The sequence below is a fragment of the Sceloporus occidentalis genome, unplaced genomic scaffold, assembly GCF_023333645.1.
Source record: "Sceloporus occidentalis isolate IW3139 unplaced genomic scaffold, rSceOcc1.0.p SCAF_4, whole genome shotgun sequence".
NCBI classification, from domain to species: Eukaryota; Metazoa; Chordata; class Lepidosauria; order Squamata; family Phrynosomatidae; genus Sceloporus; species Sceloporus occidentalis.
Window position 1 is genome coordinate 160,792,798 of NW_028316984.1, and position 21,617 is coordinate 160,814,414.

At 37.9% G+C, this 21,617-nt stretch overlaps 1 protein-coding gene across 1 annotated transcript in view; it reads right to left on the reverse strand.

The window, feature by feature from the left end:
* Window positions 1-21,617, reverse strand: part of SLC25A21 (solute carrier family 25 member 21) — a 355,660-nt gene that overhangs the window by 97,258 nt on the left and 236,785 nt on the right. The window contains exon 3 of the mRNA XM_089523558.1: window positions 1,874-1,957. Coding sequence (XP_089379684.1) covers window positions 1,874-1,957 — 84 coding nt within the window. The remainder of the gene's footprint in view (window positions 1-1,873; window positions 1,958-21,617) is intronic.

The window sequence follows — 21,617 nt, forward strand, 5'->3', positions numbered from 1 at the left end:
AAGCAACTTGAAGCTGCCCCTTCTAAAGATGGACTGGGGCTGTGGCAAATACACACCATGGCCCTAATCTGCCTTGAAGCTGGCCAAGAAAGAAGCAGCAAAGATCCACCCCTTTTTTGGCCAGGGAAAAGGTGGCTTTCCCTGCCCCGTCATAGCCATAGGCGTGCAGAGTATAAATGCTGTGCCTCCAGAGTGCATTGCCAAACTATTTTACCAAAGCTTACCAAAGCTACCTTTTGATCTACAACTCCCAGAATTTCCCAGCCAGTATTGCCAGTGATCATAGCAACTGGGAGACTCTAATAACTATCCTCCCAAACAGTAACTCTTCCAAACTCTGGCTTAGAAACTTATGACAGGATACTGCTTTTTCTAGCCTTTTCAAATAATGTCCTGGTAAGAAAGAGGTGAGAGTGGTCGGGAAGCAGTAGCTACAAGTCTGAAGCAAACAAGATAGTGAGCTTGCAGGGAACATTTCCTTAGAGGGTTTGTTTACTTTTATTATTCTTCAGGCTATACATCAGTGTGTTAAGGAAAATGTAACCTAAGTGAAACAAAGTTTTATCATTATCTTCCATGTAATAAAATTCCAAAAGAAGGTTTTATGCTTTTTGCATCCATGAGCTTTCTCATTGTGTCAGCATTGCCTTGTGCACCTGCACTGCATAAAACTCGTCATTCAATAACAGTTAATAAAATAAGGTCCCTTTCATAGTTAATTAGGAAATATTCTAAACACTTCAACCCCAATCACATAAAACACTTGCTAAACATTTATGCACCAGAAGTATCTTGGTTGGTTAAGAAATACTCTAATTGATATGAAGAACCTACCATGGTTTTTCCATCACCTTTCAAGTTGACATAATTAGTCACCAAACAATAATGCTGGGCTTTATTCAATGGGCTCTTTCCCGTGGCAGAAACATTTGCTCGGTTCACCCTGCTACCTGCTTGATCCCCCAGTCTCCTAAAAAAATATTCCTGAGGACTGGGTGTCCCTCTCAGACAGAATGAGTGATGGTAGAGAGGTGTCCATGAGTTAGGGGAGTAAGTAAAAAATGGGCTTCACTGATCTGTGTTCACTAACCACTGAAAACAGTTCCATATTTTTTATTCTACACACTCAAGTATTTGAGTTACAAGAATATTAACTTTTCTTGTCTCTTTATTTCATAAATGTATTTTCAAAAATGACATTAGCCATTTTAATCACATGGTAGTTATACTTGTGTCAATGTAGACATGAATGATGTAGTTGTTTGAGCATTGGATTATGACTTTGGAGACCAGGGTTCAGATCCCTCCATCATGGAAAGCCATTGGGGGAATCTGGGCAACTCTCTCAGTTTCAGAGGATGGCAATGGCAACCCCCCTCTGAAAAAACATGCCAAGTAAACTTCTTGAGATGTTCACCTTAAAGTCGCCATAAGTTGTAAATGATGTAAAAGCACACAACAACAACAACAGCAGCAGCAGCAGCAACAACAGACTGGGTATAGTGAAAAGGAAGAATAAAATAAAATAATATTTTAAAAAATTAAATATAGCATCATCTGGGAAGTCTTGGTGGGCCATAAAAGCAATTAAAGTAGTTTCAAGAATCAAACAAACAGTATGTGTCAAACTGCATTAACCACTTCATTTATTACTGCAGATTTGGACCAGTACTAATTTTTAATTTGTTTTTATATATTTTATTTTAATACTTTCATTACATTTATACTGATTGCAATTTTGATAGCTTTGTCCTTTTGGGGGGCTTCTTTTCAGAAGGAAAAGTAAGGTACAAACATGAAATGAACACACAAATTGTTTAAAAGCGGTCTTCAAATGAAAACATGAAAATATAATTATTACATATATTCTTACCCTTCTGTCTGGAATATGGTCTTAAAACAGTGCCTCAGGCTCTTGTAATTTGATGGATCAGTTTTTCCTCTTTGAATCTGGAACCTGCAAAAATAGTTTATAATAAGTCAAAAGCCATACAAGGATGTTAAAGGATGTGTTCTAGCACATGGATTCTCTTTCTCCCTCTCTCCCCCTAACTTCAAAAAAGTGCTGGGTGAGCGAGGCTTTGATCTATGATGCATCTGGGCAGCAGCATTCTGGGCAGATAGGTGGCAATTTAGGTATGATAACATCTGGGGACATCCCAGATCCTGAATTGAAGCCATAAGAGGTAAGCCGGCTCATTTATTCATGGGATAAGCTCCAGTATGTGTCAAACTGCATTAATTTTGCAGTGTAAATGCTACCATTTATTTAAAATAAAGGTACATTAATTTTGTAGGGGGGGATGGTGCACATTTCTTAAACACTCTTTCAAACATTGTCATTTCCAAGAGCTAAGAGATAATTTCCTGTGATGTAATAAAAGTACAATGGGCTGTTCCAAAAAGAAGTTCACACCTCTTTTGAATGACCTCTTCTGTAGTCCAAATAAAAGTAGTTCTGGCACATATGGCATCTTTGTCTAAGGTAACTTATTTTATTAGAGAGAAAAGATTGTTACCAAGTTAGCAGAGCAGCAAACACTCTTCAACAGCATTACACTTCAGTAAGAACTGCAGCATATTTTTCTTTGCAAATAGCTTTTGGGAAGTTTACAACTTTCACATCCTGCACTAGTGCTGCATAAAGTACGACATCACACAGTGAAATAATCAAAATATGAAGTCTTCTAAAATGGAAAACAAGAAAGATGAATCAAATTCTCACTTTTAATTACATAAACTGAATTACATAAACTGAATTACTAAATGGATAACTTTCACGTTAGTGATGTAGAGGTGTGCAAATGCCCAAAATAAATGATCAGGAGTTACAGGGAGGTAAAGACAGAAAGCTATGAGATGAAGAGCAGATGGTGTACAATGTAGATGTGTAAAATAAAATGTGGAAAAGGATGTTGACTTTAGCTATTATTGTAAGCCCTTTGTAGGTGTTCTGTTGACTACAATAACTATATGCAAGGAGTAGCCATGGATATTGAATGTGATTGGGGATGCAGGGAGGGAGCTCCAAACACCATTACTGGTACTCAATTTTCCTTCTCTTTCCCACATACTTTTTCCATGGAGCCTGTGGAATATTCAAGTCAATGTTTGCAACTGTACTTCTCTTTGTAGAACCAAGTGTACAGCTTGGAAATTCTCTTGTGATCTGTGCATACTAAATGTTCAGGCAGCAGTGGTGGTCAATAATGCTTTTTAAATCCTTTTTTAGCACACTGTGTAAGACAGGTGGTAGGTAGGTAATAGGTGGAGCCAATGGATTATAATAGGAAGAGCCAAGGCAGCAAGTCATGCTTGTGAACCAAAAATGGTTGGTGGAAGGGATGGGAGGTATGCACATCTACACTCAAAAGCAGTCTTTTGAATCCAGTCCAAACTACTGCATAGAAAAAGAGAAAATGCCAAAAATGATTTTAGAATTATCTGTGCAACGGGGGAGGAAGGCACCCACAGAGCAATTGAAAAACACTCCTTTAAGGTGAATTTCTTGTATGTTTCAGCATCATACTCCACCAAGACAGGCGAATGCAAAATAACTTTCAGATCCTGCATGCAAAGCAGAAGTATAGATACTGATTTTGGACCCTAATTCTACTTGTTCATTTGTTTGAAAGATTAGCAAAATCCCTCATTGCCTCTGAATTCTCTTGACTGCTAAGAATGTTCTGTGCTTACATGGAGTAGTCTGTTAAGAATGGTGGAAGACATGTTAAGACTGATATAATGACATTGTGGAGCAGCAAGGCATGCCATGCCCATGCCCTTTGCCCAGTGAAAGTTCTTTTTTGTGGGTTGATGGGTGGTTTGGCTGCTATTCCATTGTCTCCTAACATAGACCCGTAATTTGATTTTTCATTTTGTGTTCTTTTATCTCTTTCCTCTTAGATCAGAGGTGGGAATCATGAGGCCCTCGAGATGTTGTTGAATTGTAACTCCCAGCATTCCTTACTAGCTACTACACTGGCTAAGGCTGATGGGAGTTGTACTCCAATAACATCTGGAGGGAATCTCACCCCTGTTTTAAACTATATAGTGAGGGCACTCTTATTTATTTTCTGAAAGTTGTTCTAACAGCCATTTTTCACAGAGTGGGGCTAAAAAGTGTTTAAAATAAATGAACAAGAGGAAAGTTTTTTATATTATTATTTACTGCTAGTGACTTGTTTAACAGTGTCGCAAAGGAAACAATATAGAACAAATTCCTTTCCTTAGGTATTTTGGATTTGTTCTCTATGTAGTAAATCAGTTTTATAGTTTTAATAGCAACTTTAAACTACATGCCAATTAGGAGCTGTGGTCTAGATCTGTTACTTGAGTTCTTTGATATGGACTTGTTAGGCTAATAAAATTAGGTGTAAGTTGTTAATAAAGTAGCTAATTAATTGCTAGAACTTGTTATAAGAAAGTTTATGCATAAACAAAGAAAAAAAATCAGTTGGCGCAAGTGGCAATGTACCAGAATAGACGGCTCATTTAACAAAAGAAAGCAGAGCTTGCTTCTAAGATACATTCTGTTCAGTGAAAGATTAAACATAAACTGAATATGCAAAATAATATTGAAAAAATAGGCAACAAATTATAAATGTATGTTTATGATATGTGTGAAATACGACATTTTGATTTTAACTTTATAAGGCAAGAAAACTGACCTGATTTCAACACTGAAAAGTTTTTCTTAATGTTCACCTTTTGCTCAGTTACCAACAACACCATTAACAAGAAAATGCCAATATCTCCATCACATAGCTGCTCTAACCTGCAGAATAATGTGTAGGGGCATGATACTGAAGGTTAAGGTTCCTTCATTATGAGATTAGTTTCCCAATCAGCCTGAAATACCTTGAAGTCTCAAGAGTAGCACCCCAAGGACCAGAGAAAATGAGCCCTTGTGAGATGCAGAAAGGCACTGATGCATTGAGGCATGTTTAACAGTAGCCCTACAATTGGCATCAGACCATCAAGGGAGACATAACTGGGGGGAGGGTGTTACAAAACATTACTTGAGAAACAACTCCACACTCCATTAGGCATGTAGAAGGGGCTAGTTTGGGCCATTACAGATTGTGATCAAAATTTAATCTCCAATTAATGCTTTAGGATGCAATCCCATGTTTATTTATATAAGGAGTAAGACTGGTTGAATTCAGCTGGGTTTAATTCTAAACCAACATGTACACAATCTGCTGGGGAAAGCTCTAAGATCAGACTCTTCAATTCATCCAAATCACTATCAGTGAAGACCTGGAAGAACAGAAGAAAGTGACAAACAGCAATTCCCTTTTTCTCTTCCCTTTGGACCAACCAACCAACCAATGCACCAACCAATACTTTCTTATTGGTTACAGTCAGAAAGAATTGATCTGTGACTCCAAATTAGTAAAGATCAACTTTTGGTCTGGAGACATGTCTTCGGACCAGGAGAGCTGTAGATCCTGTGATTCTCACAGCATGCTTCCCGTGATATACCTCCTTTCTCCTATTTCTAACATTGGTGTTCTGACACGGGTAAAGAATTAGCCTCAGAGCTTTCAGGTCATGAAGTATCTGAGATCCATATCGAGGAAGACTTAACAAATACTATGAACTATGTGATCCTCTTCCAGGCACCACAGGACTGCACTGTTAATGAATTAAGTCTTGTTGCCATACTTCTTGCACTTCTGACAGCACAGAAACTGGTATTTGGTCACTTTTCCTGACTTTCTCTTGATATTGGTGATTAATTCCATCAGATCATTTCCCATCATCATGCATAGTGAATGTGTTAGACCAGTGCTGGCAAACCTATGGCACACATGCCAGAGTTGGCACTCAGAGCCCTCCTTGTGGTCATATGTGCCATCAGAGTTTGTCAGAGTTCATTACTAGAAAGTCTGGGGAGGTGCGGCACTTTGCAATACAGTAAATAAGTTGGTTTTGGTTTGCAGTTTGGGCACTCAGTCTTTAAAAGGTTTGCCATCACTGTGTTAGACCCAAAAGTTTTGGGAGAAAAGTGTGAAAGAACCATTGTCTAGGGTTGGGCTTTCTGGGTTTGCCTGGCTTGAGCCCTTCATTGAATATTTTGAGTATCCTTCCCTTTATTTCTTAGCCATTGGTCCCTTGATTTAAATATGTCCATTTAAAATTTCAGGCTCAAGACCACAGACTTAGTACGTTATTGACTGATTTACAGTTACTGAATTTCTATAATGTTCTTTTGAGATCCAGTGTGGTGTAATGGTCAGAACATTGGTCTACAGCTCTAGAGGACAGGGTTCAAATCACCACTCGGCTATGGAAACCCATTGGGTGACCTTGGACAAGTCACATTCTCTGAATCTCAAGGAAGGCAAAGGCAAGCCCTTTGAATAAATCTTGCCAAAAAAAACCTTTGATAGGGTTGCTTTAGGGCCACCATATGTCAAGAATGACTTGAAGGCACACAACAACAAGTGTATTTACATAGGGTTTCCTCAACATCTTAGAAGAATATATACTAAACAACAAAAACAGCATCATGATGCTAGTAGTGAGCTGTCATAGAACTCACATTTTGTATACAAATGATCCTGTGTTCAATCCTTGGCATTTGTAGAAAGGTCTGGAAAAGATCTCTGAAAATCTGGAGAGCTGTGCTATCCTAAGTTTGATAAGCCAATGATTTATTAATTTGTTTGTTTACCATTAGCTACATTGGTATCATAACTTTCCTCTAATGAGTTCAGAATGGAGCATTTCCCCCGTCCTCTTCACTGCATTCTGACAACAACCCTGTGAGGTAGATCAGGTTGAAGAGAGAGTGACTGGGCCCCAGGTCACCCAGTAAATTTCATGACTCAATGGGGATAAGAATCCTGATATCCCACACTCAGTCTGGCCCTCAAACCACTTCACCACCTTGACTCTGACTTAGTATAAGGCAGTTTTTTTAGGTTACTATTATAAAAATGCATCAAGATAATAAAACCATCATTACTTATTGCTAATATTTATTTAGATTGCAAATGTACTGGTGATTGGGATCTCCCTGTTTTATATGATGCTGTTCTTACCCCTTTTTTTGAGTAAGTAAGGTCTTGAAACATATTTTTTTTTAAATTATATTTTGCACCTTTCTAAAACCATAACCCCAAGAATATTCCAGAGCTATAATCTTTATAATTCATATGGTTACATTCAGATAAAACCAGGTATCTTAATTTAAGCTATCAAATTTAGCTTGCTTGGTAGTTTTTGTTCAGGATTCAGATATTTGCTAATATCAACACTGCATTTTTCATTACTTTTGCGAAGAGTTCATTAGGATTCCGTTATTACAAACTGAACACTGATAACTTATTCCACCATCTGGAACAGTATTTCCAGGTTGTTTATATTACTTACCAAGGATAATTAGTAAATTGGGAGTATAATTCTGCCATTTATTTGAAGGGTAAATCTTTCAAATCACATAAACCGTTGAAAATATGAACATTAGAACTCAAAACTAATGCTTAATTATTTTAAGTCAGAGGTATAAATTCTACCAATACAGGGATTTATATTTTAACTATTGTAATACTGCAATAATACTTTACATTATGAGCCTAGAAGAGAACATAGCAAAGCAGCACAGAAACAGGAAATGATCCTCTTTCTAGCAGATCTTTCAATAAATCGACCCCTAATTGATTTCTGCTATACTCCTTTACTTCTGACATGCTGCTTTATACTCTTCAAGTTTTTATCTTTAAATTGCACATAGCTAAATAGAAATTTAATTAAAATTCAACATTAAGTTAAATTCAAACATACTTGAATTTATATGTGCAAGTGCACATTTTCTTATGCAAGGATTTTAAAGTAAGAAGACAGGGTGGTTTGAGCAGGGGAAAGGATGTAGTTGCTTCATAGTTATTCAAGACATGCAATCTGTCATTCACTGAACACAAATATTTACATAATTATCTTGTTACTGATTCAAACACTCAGGAATAACATGTCATGAGTACTTCTTTTATCAGATTTAAGATGGGTGTGTAACATATTTAAATCTTCCATAATGTCAAGAATTCAATGAAGAAACATTAAAACATGAAAACGTATACCTACAGTTTGAAAAGTTTCATTCCATGTGTGTTCTGGCTATACCACTTTAGAATGCATGTGGGAGCTTACAGGATTCTATTTTCTTGAGTATAAAAACATTCCTTGCACATAGAAATCTATATGTTAACCAGAAAAGGGTTGAGTTTAGCATTTTCCCTGCCATGGAAATTTATGCATAGGAATTCATTTTTCCTCAAACAAGAGCAGAAAAATCCCATGATGCCCACTGCAGAGTGAAGTGTGACAGTCCAGCCACAGTGTTATCATTTTTTTTTATTATTCGTGAGAATCAGGCTTCAGTCTCACTGCAAGGAATGGAAACCAAATCTTGCTTTCAGGAAGACCTCTCTAGATTGGTAGCACCTTGGTTATTTACTGCAAGACATTTTAGTTTAATAACTCTTCAAAAAGTCATGCTCACCTCCAGAATTATTTTCAAAATAAGAAGTAAAATATTTCATTTCTGCAATGGATATTCTGTGTGTATAATCTTTGGAGTAATCATTTCAGCAGTAACAAGGGCAGACCATGAGTGAAAATGCAGGTTCACAGATTCATGCACACCATTATATACTTCAATCAAATTTCATGTATGAAGTAAATTATAGATTGGCTAATGGATTGTAAGATGTTAAATGTAAGGTGATGGGGGAGCCACACATCTTTATTTGTGTGTCTTCCTACTCATGCCAAAGGAAAGCAATGAAAACCACAAAATAAACCAAGTGGGCTCTTGTGAGACTCTTGTCCATCTGTAGACCCTGGAATTAGTAAAACTTTGTTCTAGCTAGTATGCCTTTACACCTATTGCAATTTTGATTGGTACTTATGCATGTGCTGCATTACAGTACATACATTATTTAATAATACCCCCTTTCTTTTACTTCACTTTATCTTCTTCCCTAATATGTTTTGTCATTATCTTAAATTGATGGCTTGCTGGCAATACATATAAAGCACCAATATCAGGTTAAACATTTTCTAAAGTGTCCTGATATTGTGCACAAAGGACAATGGAAACACGGGTTCACACTTCCCCTAAAGGACGAAGTTCGCAGTTTGGGAGTACTCCTGGACTCATCTCTACAGCTGTCATCTCAGGTGGAGGCGATGGCCAGGAGTGCTTGGTACCAACTTCGGTTGATACGCCAACTGCATCCCTACCTGACCAAGAGGGACCTTGAAGCAGTAGTACACACACTGGTAATCTCTCATCTTGATTCCTGTAACACGCTCTACAAGGGGCTACCTTTGTACCAAGTTCGGGAGCTTCAATTCATCCAAAATGCTGCAGTTAGATTGGTTACAGAAACATCAAGATTTAACCATATTGCTCCGATATTAAGATCTCTTCATTGGCTGCCGATCAGCTCCTGGGTGCAATATGAAGTGTTGGTTATTACCTTTAAAGCCCTATGTGGCTTGGGCCCGAGTTACTTGAGGGAATGCCTCTCTCTACACAATCTGCCCTGCATTCTCAGAACATCAGGGAAGAAACTATTGGAACATATGAAAACTAGACTAACTACAACTTCCCATAAAGTGCTTACAGCCACGGCTCCTAATTTATGGAACAATTTACAGTGGAGCCTCGGGTTACGAAATTAATTCGTTCCGCGGCCGCTTTCGTAACCCGAACGGCTTTCGCAAGCCGAATCCCCATAGCCGCTAATGGGGAAAAGCCGCGATTTGGTGTAAAATCGCGCCGAAAAGCACCAAAAGTTTTTTCGGGACCCGAAAAAACTTTCGTAACCCGGATCAATAATTTCCTATGGGTTTTTTTCGGGTCCCGAAAAATTCGTAACCCGGGTATTTCGTATCCCGAGGTTCCACTGTACTGGAAGAGATCTGTCTCATTACCACCTTAGAAGCCTTTAAAAAGGCACTTAAGACGGATCTCTTCCGGAGGCCCTATCCACCTGACCTTTTATAGGTGATTTTATGGAACATTCCCACTCTGACTTGATAGCATGGAAAATTGACGATGATTTGGCCTTTTTAGTGATTGGTTGTAATATTGCTGTTGTTTTTTACTGACTGCATTTTTAGATAATATTGTATTTTGTATTGTACTGTGGTTTTTATTCTTTACTGTAATCCCACCTCGATCCGCAGGGAGAGGCGGGAAATACTTATTATTATTATTATTATTATTGGTCCAAAACAGATGGGCCAAAATGTCTGCCATCAGGCCGCATTTGAGGCCATGGTATTTAGACAGTGTATGCCCCCAAACCATGTGGAAGTTGCACAGGGGCCACCTAAGGTGGCCCAAACCTGGCAGCAAAAGGAGCAGGGGAAAAAACACTCCTTTTGCCGGCTGGATTGAAAACCATGGTGGCAGACTGAATCACTGCTGGGCGTGTGCGGTCACCACAGCTTTGGCACGAATGGCGGTGGAGTGGCTGCAGCCCGCTTTATCGGGTCCATCTGCTTGAGGCCACTGCTACACTGATATGACACTAGAGCTACAATTAGACTACTGCATGACTCTTGTTGGCAAGTCCTTATGCTTCAAAACATTCACCAATATGTAGAAATGCAATAAAGACAGGGGTGAAACAGACCACCCCAAAGGGATGGCTTCAAGCTGCCCCTTCCGAAGATGGATTGGGACCATGACAACCTCACTCCATGGCCCCAATCTACCTTTTTGCTGGCTGAAAAAGGAGCGGCAGAGATCCGCTCCTTTTTGTGCCAGCAGAAAGATGGCTTTTCCTGCCCTGCTACGGATGGAAGCGAGCTTTATGTTGCTCTGGTGGTGTGTGGTGTGTAAACGCTGCACTGCCGGAGCGCCTGGAAACTGGCCCATGTGTAAGCAGCCAGGTAGCTGGAAGCCATCTTCCGAGCAGCTTCAGATCATCAAAATGCCACTCTCTGAAGAGGATGGAGCGCAAAGGGGCGGTCTGTTTCGCACCATAGTTTTCCCCAATGACAAATGTGTGATCAGCTAGATTTCTGCCTTTCATGAGACTTCTAATGCTAAACAAATAATGAACAGATCAGTCTTTCTTTGGTCCATATCAGTTTTGTAAATGTCAGTTCATAAATTTGACACATCCTCTCTACGCACAAAAAATATAAAGGTATTTGAGAAACATTTTTTTGTCAAAACATACTTCTAGATATAGTTTCTCTTAAATACCATCTTTCTAAATATATTTTATCCCCAAATATGCATTTTAATATACTTTCTGGTACATTACATACATTGCATTCCAAAATACAGGAAGTGCAAAATCCAAAGCATAGGTACTTTCTGACCTGCATATTTGTCCAGAATGGACAAATCAGATCAATTGGCTCTTAAATGTGACCTAAATGAAATTTCTTAACATCTCTTATTTATTTGTATTCTGCACTCAAAAAAAGATTTTGAAAAAGTGCAGCTGTCATTATCTGTTCCAAATCACAACATAAAATTGATAATTTAAATTTCAAAACCAGAGAGAGAAAGAAGGCAAGCTCTGGTTTTATTTTTCGCTAGGATTTTTGGAGCAATAGCTACTGAATTAGTCTGTTGCAGCAAAATAAATAATCTTCTTTATTTAATGTATTCACTGGATTTATACCCCATGTCTCTTCCAGAATAGGATCTAAGTTGCCAAGATGCAATCTTGTAGCATCTTAAACACATTTATTATAGCATAAGCTTTATCTATAGAGCCAGCATGGTGAAGTGGTTAGAGCAGGGGTAGGCAACCTTTTTGAGCCGGGGGCCAGGTTGCTGTCCCTCAGACAACTGGGGGGCTGAAGCCAAAAAATAAATAATTAAAAAATTAAAATAAATAAATAAACCGGGACAAATGTAGGACAAAATTTTCAAGTGGGGGACACTTTTTTTAATAAAAAAAAATGGAGGGCACGCGAAAAAAATTGCTGATTTTTAAAAAAAAGGCCGAAGGCCCCGGCGGCAATCGGCGGCAGGATCGGGCTGGGGCCGGTCCCAAGGCCTCCCCGGGCCGCATCCGGCCCGCGGGCCGCAGGTTGCCTACCCCTGGGTTAGAGTGTTGGACTAGGACCCTGGGAGACCAGGATTCGAATCCTGGTTCAGCCATGGAAACCCATTGGGTGACCTAGGGCAAGTCACACTGTCTTAGCCTCAGAGGATAGCAATGGCAAACCCCCTCTGAAGAAACTTGCCAAGAAAAACCCATGATATGGTCACCTTAGAATCGCCACAAGTTGGAAACAACTTGAAGGTACACAACAACAATAAGCTTTATCTGTTGCATGGAATGTTAACTTCATATGTTTGATATATATACATTGGTGTGCGTGTCTACAAATTGTCTGTTAAATCATGACAAATTCATAAATTTCATAGATGTCCGGAAACAAAAATGATAGTAATGAGGACCATTATGAAATCATTTTCATATCTGATTCTCTTTAATATATAAACCACCATTTCAAAGTATGCCAAAGGCCAGTTGGGTGTATTATTGGACACAGTATCAGCACTGTTCTATGAAAGGTGAGGAGGCCCACCATGAAGTAGCATACATATCACGAGAGAATCCCACACCTGGGAAAATGTGTCAGCCTGAGTGTACTACTTGCAATGTTTTGCCAGAGAAGGACTTCAAGAGTATGTGTCAGGGCAGACTGTGGGAGGCCTCCTTGTTCCCTAACAAATAGCCAAGTAGATGATGGGATAGTATACCAGCCTGAAAGTGTTGTAGCTATTTTCTTTTCCAGTGACTTTCAAAGGAGGGGTAATTTTAAATGAATCGGGAAAGGAAAATTAAATGAAAAATAAAACATCACCCCCTTTACACCTTGGATGAAGCAAATGCCGGTAGGGTGTCGGAAGCTGTAGTTCCTTCATCATAGACTACTCCCTCCCCAGATTACTCCATAAGTAAGATACATTAAAAATACAGTAGCTTTCCAAAGACAGAACTAAGGACTATGCTTGAAAATAATTAAAAGACACTTAGAGTTCTTGGCAATGTCTCAGATATATAAATTAAACCTGCCCAGGAGCAGGTTTAACTTGTCTGTGGAACAGTTGCATAGTGATCTGCTACAGTAATTACACTAATGGTTAACAAAAATAACTAATTATAGCTGTCTCACTGGTGCATGACATGCAAATACTTGAACACCTTTTTCAGAAAGAGTCACAGTACAGTGCAGCTCTAGCCATAAATATTGTTGATATTCTAATTTGCAAGTAGCATTTTTCAGAACTAAGTCATCCCCTCAGTGAACATTACCACTGTTTTATTCCAAATTAAATATGTCAGTCAAGCTGTTTGCAGTGCAGTTATACAAACATTTTATTTTAATGAGAAAATGAGAACATTGTCCAGCATTCAGCCAATCTGGCATGGGGTGTAGATGGTGCAGGATTGGGTCTTAGCAGAATGCTCCTTTATTATTTATTGCTTTTATACATCTTATCCCTTTGCCCCCCCCCCCCACTGCTTTCTCATACATTTTATCCATGAAAATCAGTATTAATAGTTTTCAGTCATATTCATATGAGGCAGCTGACTTATGGAAGTACTGAATGCTGTGACTGAGGTCATTGAGAGTCATGGAGTACATGGGACTAAGACTGGAATAAAAGTTTCACTCTGCAAATTTTTAGCTTGAAATCTAGGGAAAGGGGGTGAAAAAGGTGAAGTTTTTGAAAGTGTGTGGGGGAGGGGAGGGCTGTATGGCAATATGAGCAATATCATTCCCCCTCTTTTCCTCATTAAAGCTCTTTGGCAACTACCTTTTCTGCCATAAGCCCCCTCGGAGTGACACTACATCATAGTGCCACTGGTGCATAGATTTCATGAAGTAGATTGAGAGCTCATTCAGACGGGTCAAATGTATCAGGGAAATCATGGTTTTTACACCTGTGATTACAGCTCTTGTTTCCTAGTTCCAAATGTTGTACTGGTAATTCCAAGACATTTCAAGCTTTCCTCACTCCTTTCTTGAGTATTTTTGACCCTAACACCACAGTGTTGTCATGTGTGTGTGTTTGTGTGTGTAGAGAGAGAGAGACCCTATACTTTTCAGTCTGACAACTTTCTCCTTTTCATTCCCTTTCCTTCTCTAGTGCACATTTTAGTTGAATCTGCAGCACTCTCTGTGTTCATACATGCACACATGCCTATGCCAGAAAGACGGAAAGACCCTGTTTCTGACTCTCTCCACTGTTTTGCAAAATTGCTCTTGGGGGCAGGGGTGAAAGAGAGAGGTGATGGGAAAAGGAAAAGGTGTTGAGGAAAGCAATTGAATCCCATTGTGGGCGGGATATAAATCCTCGAAATAAATTAAAAAAAAATTTTTTTTGATTCCCAGAACATTCTTTTCTTGTGTGAGGTGGTGTGGTATGATCCCACTCAGTACAATATTTAACAACAACAACAATAATAAATAATAATAAAATGTATTTATATCCTGCCCCTTTGCACTCAGGCAACTGGGGCAGCTTACAACATTAAAAGTATACATATTATATATCCCCACCCTTTCCTCCCATTAAAATAGAATTAAACAATTTGCAATATAAAACATATTAAAATAAATGACAATTTAAAACAGTAAATAAATAAACAGACAAACAACAATAAGCGAACAAAAGAGAAAACAGGATCAGTACATTGCTTTTTCCTTTTTGTTGGGTGGACGTCTATTCAGGAAAGGCCTGCCGGAAAAGATTCGTCTTTTTAAAGCTGTTTAAAGTGGTTATATGACAGATCTCGTCCAGCAGGCCATTCCATAATCTGGGAGCAATAGCTGAGAGGGTCCTCTGGGCAGTTGTAGATAACCTAGTTTTTATTGGTTGTAGGAAATTTCTCCCGGAATACCTGAGTGTACAAGGTGGATTATACATGGAGAAATATATCTGGGTGTCATCAGCGTACTGATAACACCCTGCCCCATCTCTCTGGATGATTTCTCCTAGCGGCTTCATATATATATTGAAAAGCAGTGGGGATAGGATGGTGCCTTGTGGGATGCCGCACTTAAGCTCTATTCTTGTAAAGCAACTGTCCCTGAGCACCACTCTCTGAAATCTACCCAAGAGGAAGGAACGGAACCACTGGAGTGCAATGCCTCTGATTACTAATCCTCTCAAGCGATTCAAGAGGATCTCATGATCTATTGTGCCGAAAGCCACTGAGAGGTCCAGTAACACCAACAGGGTCACGCTACCCCTGTTGATGCCTAGACAAAGGTCATCAGCTGAAGTTGGCAGTCTCAACTTCAAATCCCACCCTAAAGCCCGTTTGAAATGGATCTAGATAAAACTCTGAATCAACAAAATGTCCTTGCCTGTTGTCAAAAGGAAAGCAGGGAGGTTGCCAGCCTAGCCTCCCATGCAAGGAAGTTCCAGAGTGTGGGAGAAGCCACCGACAAGGGACCAAGAGAAAGCCTTCCCCCGCAGATCTTAAAGTTCTGGCAAGTTCGTATGCTGCTTTGACAAGGGCTCCCTATAACTGGCCTCAGTCAGCATTACAATGAATCAGTCCTAATGTATGTCTCTCTGAAAAGTTCTGACAGAAAGAGCTCTCCCTCTCTTTCTTCTCCCCATCCATAGAGTTGCCATAAGCTGAAGTTGACTTGACAGCCAATAACAACAGTAAACAGCAAACTGGATGCATATATTTCAAAAAGACTGTTTCATACAGTTTTGATTTCCCTTATGGCACAACATCTTTCTTTTGACTAGTAGGACAAGGCATGGCTGCTCCTCTGTGGATTTCCAGCAAATAGTTTGAGGTTGTTTTATTTTATTACTCTTGCCGTGTGGAATTAAAATGTGCCTTTTCTGTTTTCATTAGTATTCTGGGGAAGGAGAGTGTTTAAGATTAACCCGCTACACACTGGTGTATTGCCATATTATGTTTTAATGAAGAGTGAAGAAAAAAATATTGGCAGACAGAAAAATCAAACCCATTAAATTAACTCCATGGTGGCACAGGAGTCCACATACCAGAATATTTTCTCCACCCCTCCCCCAGAAGCAAATTTTTTTTAAAAAAAATAACATCCCAAACTGAACAGCAAATGGCTGTACTACAGTTCAAAAAATATCTCCAATTCAGCATTAGAACAACAAAGATTATATTAATTCTAATTCTATATAAAATATGCAGCTAAAATCTGCTTTGAAATATCAGATCATCACTTCTTGGTCTTTGGCCGAGATCAGCTCTAGAAAATATCAAATTATGTCGTTGGTTGCATCAGCATTTTGAAAACCAGATCTGTACTTCATTGAAAAAATAATAACCCTCATTTGATATGTCTGGCTATAATATATATTGCCAAGCCACAAAGAGCACTATTAAAACACCATTAAAGTTCGAAATAGAATTCACTAAAGCTAGGAAATGTAGAATTAATAGCTAAAGTTCTATTCTGATCTACCCAGCTGTGCCCCAATATTAAACATACATGGTTTTCATTATCAGCTAGAAGTGAGAGACCTTTTTAGCATTTCCCTTCAGAAAAGTACAAGAAGGTCATTGAGGAAGCATGTTCCAACTGATGACCTTTACTTTCTACTTCTGCAGTTTGGTAAGACCAAAAGCAACATGATAGCAAATTCTAGGAATTTTCTTATTTTAAATTCATGAACAATTCTACACATCATTACTTGGAAGGAAGTAATGATTCAGTTCAGGGGATCTAGAGAACTTGGAGAAGTTAGGTTTCTGGACTACAGCTCTCATAAGCCATGCTGACTGGGCGATTGAGAACTGTAATCTAAAAAAAACCCTAACCTTTTCAAATTCTGATTCTCATGAAGGGGTACAGAGTATTTTGGCCACTACTCTACACCTGATAATAAGAATTTTGATCAACTAGATAATGGACATCTAGTTTTAATAAATAAATATAATTCCTTTATAAAACCACTAAAACAGCTATACTTTACAATTCTGCTCAGAGCTATGTCTCACTAATGGAATTGCTGTCCAAGAAGATGGATGCAGAACTGCAGCCTAAAATCTAAATCCAATAGTAAATTGGGACTAAGAATTGGATTTAGGCCAGTTACCAAATATACTAGCCAAACATAGCTGCACAAAAGTTGTAACTGTGTAAGAATAGGTATCCAGCACTAGAGGGACAGCATAAAAAAAAATTTGAAATTTTATTGAAATTTGAAAGCAAATACTATTTTTATACAAAGAACAATTGCAGGGTGTACAGATGCAGATTTTGTATAACCTTCCCCCTTGCCAATTTTTAGTTTTTAAAATATCTTTTGAAAGACTCCTTCTCTCTTGATCAAGGAACAGGATTATTTGTGAGATATACCAACATTTGGCTTTTTTTAAATGACCAAGTTATAAACCTCTGAAAATAGGGTTTTATAACAAAATGGAAACATTAACAGACTCCTGACAACAGTGCTAAAAACAGTGCTAACTTGTGTCTTTATGACACACCACACACTTTCCCAGCTTGAAAAAACAAAACAAAAAAACACCAGGAGATGGCTGGATAACGTAGACCAAAAAAAGGAGGGAGACGCTGTTATTTTGAAAAGAAAGAAAAAAGAGCTTCTTGAGAATTAGCATAAAACTGTAAAAAGGTTTTTTAAAGGATTTTTTTAAAAAAGCTCAGCCTATCAAGTCTATAAAGCAATACGCAAATCATTCGTTATAACAAGTCATAACAATGATTTGTGCTAGTCCAAGTTTTTATTTTATGCCCCTCTGTTTTTCCTTAAAGACAGGAGGATAGACAAAGACTGGAAAGTTTGGGTCATATGGATCACGGCTCCACTGCTATGTCTGGAATTTTCTTATAAATATCCTATTGCTCTGAAGTTCACAGGCCTGACTGACACAGCAGGGACAATCTCATTTGTACTTTTATAGTTGGAGAGGGATTTGCAAGAGTTAACGCAATTTTCCATAATACGTCTTACTGACTTCAGGAATAAAAGGAGAGTCCCCCCTCCCTGTTTTTTATTTTCATCCACGTCTAAAATGCTGTTAAATCTAAAGGGAAACAGGGTCTTTCTTTGAGCTTTAACAAGATTTTTCAATGTGCTGATAATTTTAAAGCTACAGAGCGACATGATTTTGTTGTTGTTGTTAAAGAGAATGGCATTCTAGCCAAAGGTTTGTGGACTACAGACACTGTTGCAATCTACCAGGCATATACTTCGCAACGGATTTTACTACCTGTTTTGTAGCTTTGTTTCTTTAAAAGAAAAGAAAAAGCTTATGGGGGAAGGGGAGTAATCCAGTTAAATAACTGTCTCCAACCTCATGAAAATCTTCAGATCAAAGAAACATCTTAGCACACTGTTCACAACTTTTAATACTTCTTTCACCCCTGGAATTCAAAAAGTGTTATTTTAACCATCAGCTGGAATTCAGGACGGTTTCCTCCTCTCTCCTAGATTCAAAAGCCTTTTCAGTTTCTTAAAATTCTTTTTCAGTGAACACTCATCTTGTACATCTGTGCCTTATAATTCCTCTGGTTTGTTCTATAAGCAGTAATGTTAGTTAGTACAGGCACCGCATTATTTCTTTTTCAGTTACATGGATCTCTGACAAACCCTAACTCCTTATGTCCTCATTATGCTTTCCCTATTGTTCATATCAGAGCAAGTTTATAAAAACATATTTAATATTGCATACCCAAGGTGTAATGTTGATATAATACACTTGTTTCTCCATCAGTAATGTTTAGTGATTGGTGTAATTATACTTCTACATGGGCAACTTGGCCACAGTGACATCAAATGTCTAAAATGAACTGTCTACAAATATGATTAACAAAAATTGAAATGTGTAGGTTTAATACACAAAGACATCCTGCATTCATGAGAAAAGTCTATTTCTTTTTCACATAAACTGGAAGGAAATGGCAGATGGAAAGAACAGCTTAGAAAAGCTGATTCTAAACCCTGATTTTATTACCCCTGTTCTTGTTTAGTATGAACAACTGGTCAGCTATTATTAGGTCAAATGTTTCCATCCCTGATCTCATTAAAAATAAAGCCGGCTTGAATCCTGCTGTCAGCAGTTCTCAACTGGTGCTAATTCGAAGACTGTACTCAGTAGTGAAGGACACATTGTCCAGAAGAATCATTGCATACAAGCTGTCTACTTCATGCAATACATTTGGCAGGTTACACAAGTAGAGAGATCAGCCATTCAGCTTACATGCACTGCAAGGAAATGATGCCTCTCATGCGAAACATGATGAAATATTTACCAAAAAGATTAACACGGGAACATTATTGATATATTCCTTACACTGTAAAAATGAAAACATGCTACAGCAACTCAATCAACCAGCTTCTGGTAAAAAACAAAACAAAACAAAACAACCCCCAAAACCAGCCTCTCTGCTATTTGCTATATATCTATAAAACAGCCTTGCCTAGGCAGTGCATTCATATTTTTTCTCTTAATTTGTAATTTTATGAAAAAATGTAAGGAAAATGATGAAACATACATTTTGTGCTGCATTTCCCCAATTACTATCAATGTGGCATCTTCCAGAACAGGAAACTACCCATAATGTCTGTTACATTCTGGCTAACATTCATGGATTCATTAATTTCCTTGTTCCTTAAGATGCCTTTACTAAAAGTATACCAATTGAGTGGCATGTGCCACAGAACTTAGCTGCCAGTTTAACACCTGTACATAAAGTTATAAGGGAATTCTAAAACCACTTCAGAGTTATTATTTCTAGAATGGGCAGACAGAAGTCTTTGAGGATTAATTTCATGCTGTGGGTTAAATTTCTCTCTCACGATAGGCCACCTATTGCCTGAGGCTCTAGAGATAATGAACCTGCCAAGGGATTAGCAAGGAAACACTTGTGTTATTATAAAGCGTGTACACTTCCCTTTCTAACCAAGTTCATCCTATATGACATTAACAAATTACTTGCTATTTCTCTCTTCATAATATGAACCTAGGAACGACCTGGAACCAATAAGACACGAGATAAGATATTTGCAATGTACAAATACTTATTCAATTTGGCTGGAAAGGACAGACCTCCTATAGAGAAAACACGAGTATTTTATGTTTCCATAGTTCTGCAAAGAGCCACAGACATACATACAGAGACAGATGTTTACATGTGTAGCACCTGGCATATACTTGAGAGCATACAGAATATTAACCACAGTGGGCTCTTGGTATCCGCTGGGGTCTGGTTCCAAAACCCTCCATGGATAGCAAAATCCTTGGATGCTCACGTTCTATTAAATACAATGGGGTAGTAAAATGGTAATATAAGATCAATATACATACATTCCAAAAATCAAGGTTTGCTTTTTGGAATGTATGTATATATGTAAAATATCTACAAGCCGTGGATACTTGAATCTGTGGTTTAAAAAACTGTAGATGCTGAGGGCTGACTGTATATTAAATTAACCAAGACATTCTGATCTCAAAGCCTACCTGAAGGATATTTTTAATGTATGACCTGGACCTATTTTACATTTATAAATAAAACTATTATTATTATTATTATTATTATTATTATTATTTGGATAATCCTTCTCCAAATTTCAAAACTAGCAGACTATCCAGTCCACATGCAATGCCCTGGCTATAATGCAGGGGGGACAGCACTATCATTACTTAATTCTATTACATTTACCTGCCATCTTTTCACCAATTAACATACGATGATTGTCAGAACAACTTTAATTGTCTGAACAAACTTAATAGTTTAATTTCATATTTAATAGTCAATTTTAATTGTACTGTGCTTTTAGACTATCAACCACTTTGAGTCCCAATTTTGAGGGAAAAGTGGGATACAACTAAATATAATAAGAAATATATTAAGAAGAAAAAGAGGCAGAGTGAAGCAATATGGCTAAAACCCAATGGTTAAAATACATTCACTGAATCAATGAAATTTACAAAAAATTATAAAACAGTGAACAATTCATTACATAGGTCTCGTCCAGTTATGAATGGCAATTGGATTTCATCCTTTACAGCTACAAACACAATATTTACAGCAGCAATAAGCACTTCAGACAAGTTTGTTCTGGATTCAAGGATCTAGTTAGTAGTATGTGTCTGTGTCCTATGTTCTACTTTAGCTGTGCAGTTACTATTCTCTCTCATTTCCTCAAAGCTTCCCTCTGAGCTCAGGTGGATTACAAAGGTAATTAATGATAAGATAGATAGATATTATGTACTAATGTGTATATTTTTACACACATTAAATTTTAAACATGTCCTAATTGTAAAATATGGATCAGTCAGTCTGTCTGTCTTTCTGTACATCATTTCCAAAACAGGTTATACTGTATAACTCTGAATTCTGAAAAAAAATTCCTGTAATGTATTAATGTTAACAAATTAACCAAACTGACATATATTAGCTGCCAAGCTGGACATCATGAACAGTATAGCCCCACATATAGTATATAGAATACATTTTTTTTTAAATTACGCACTTGTACCATCCTATATATATTTCCAACAGTCAATATACAGCCCATATACGAATGATAGAAAGCAATAGTCGGTTTCACCAAATTTTCCTTATACTTGTATGCAGTGTTT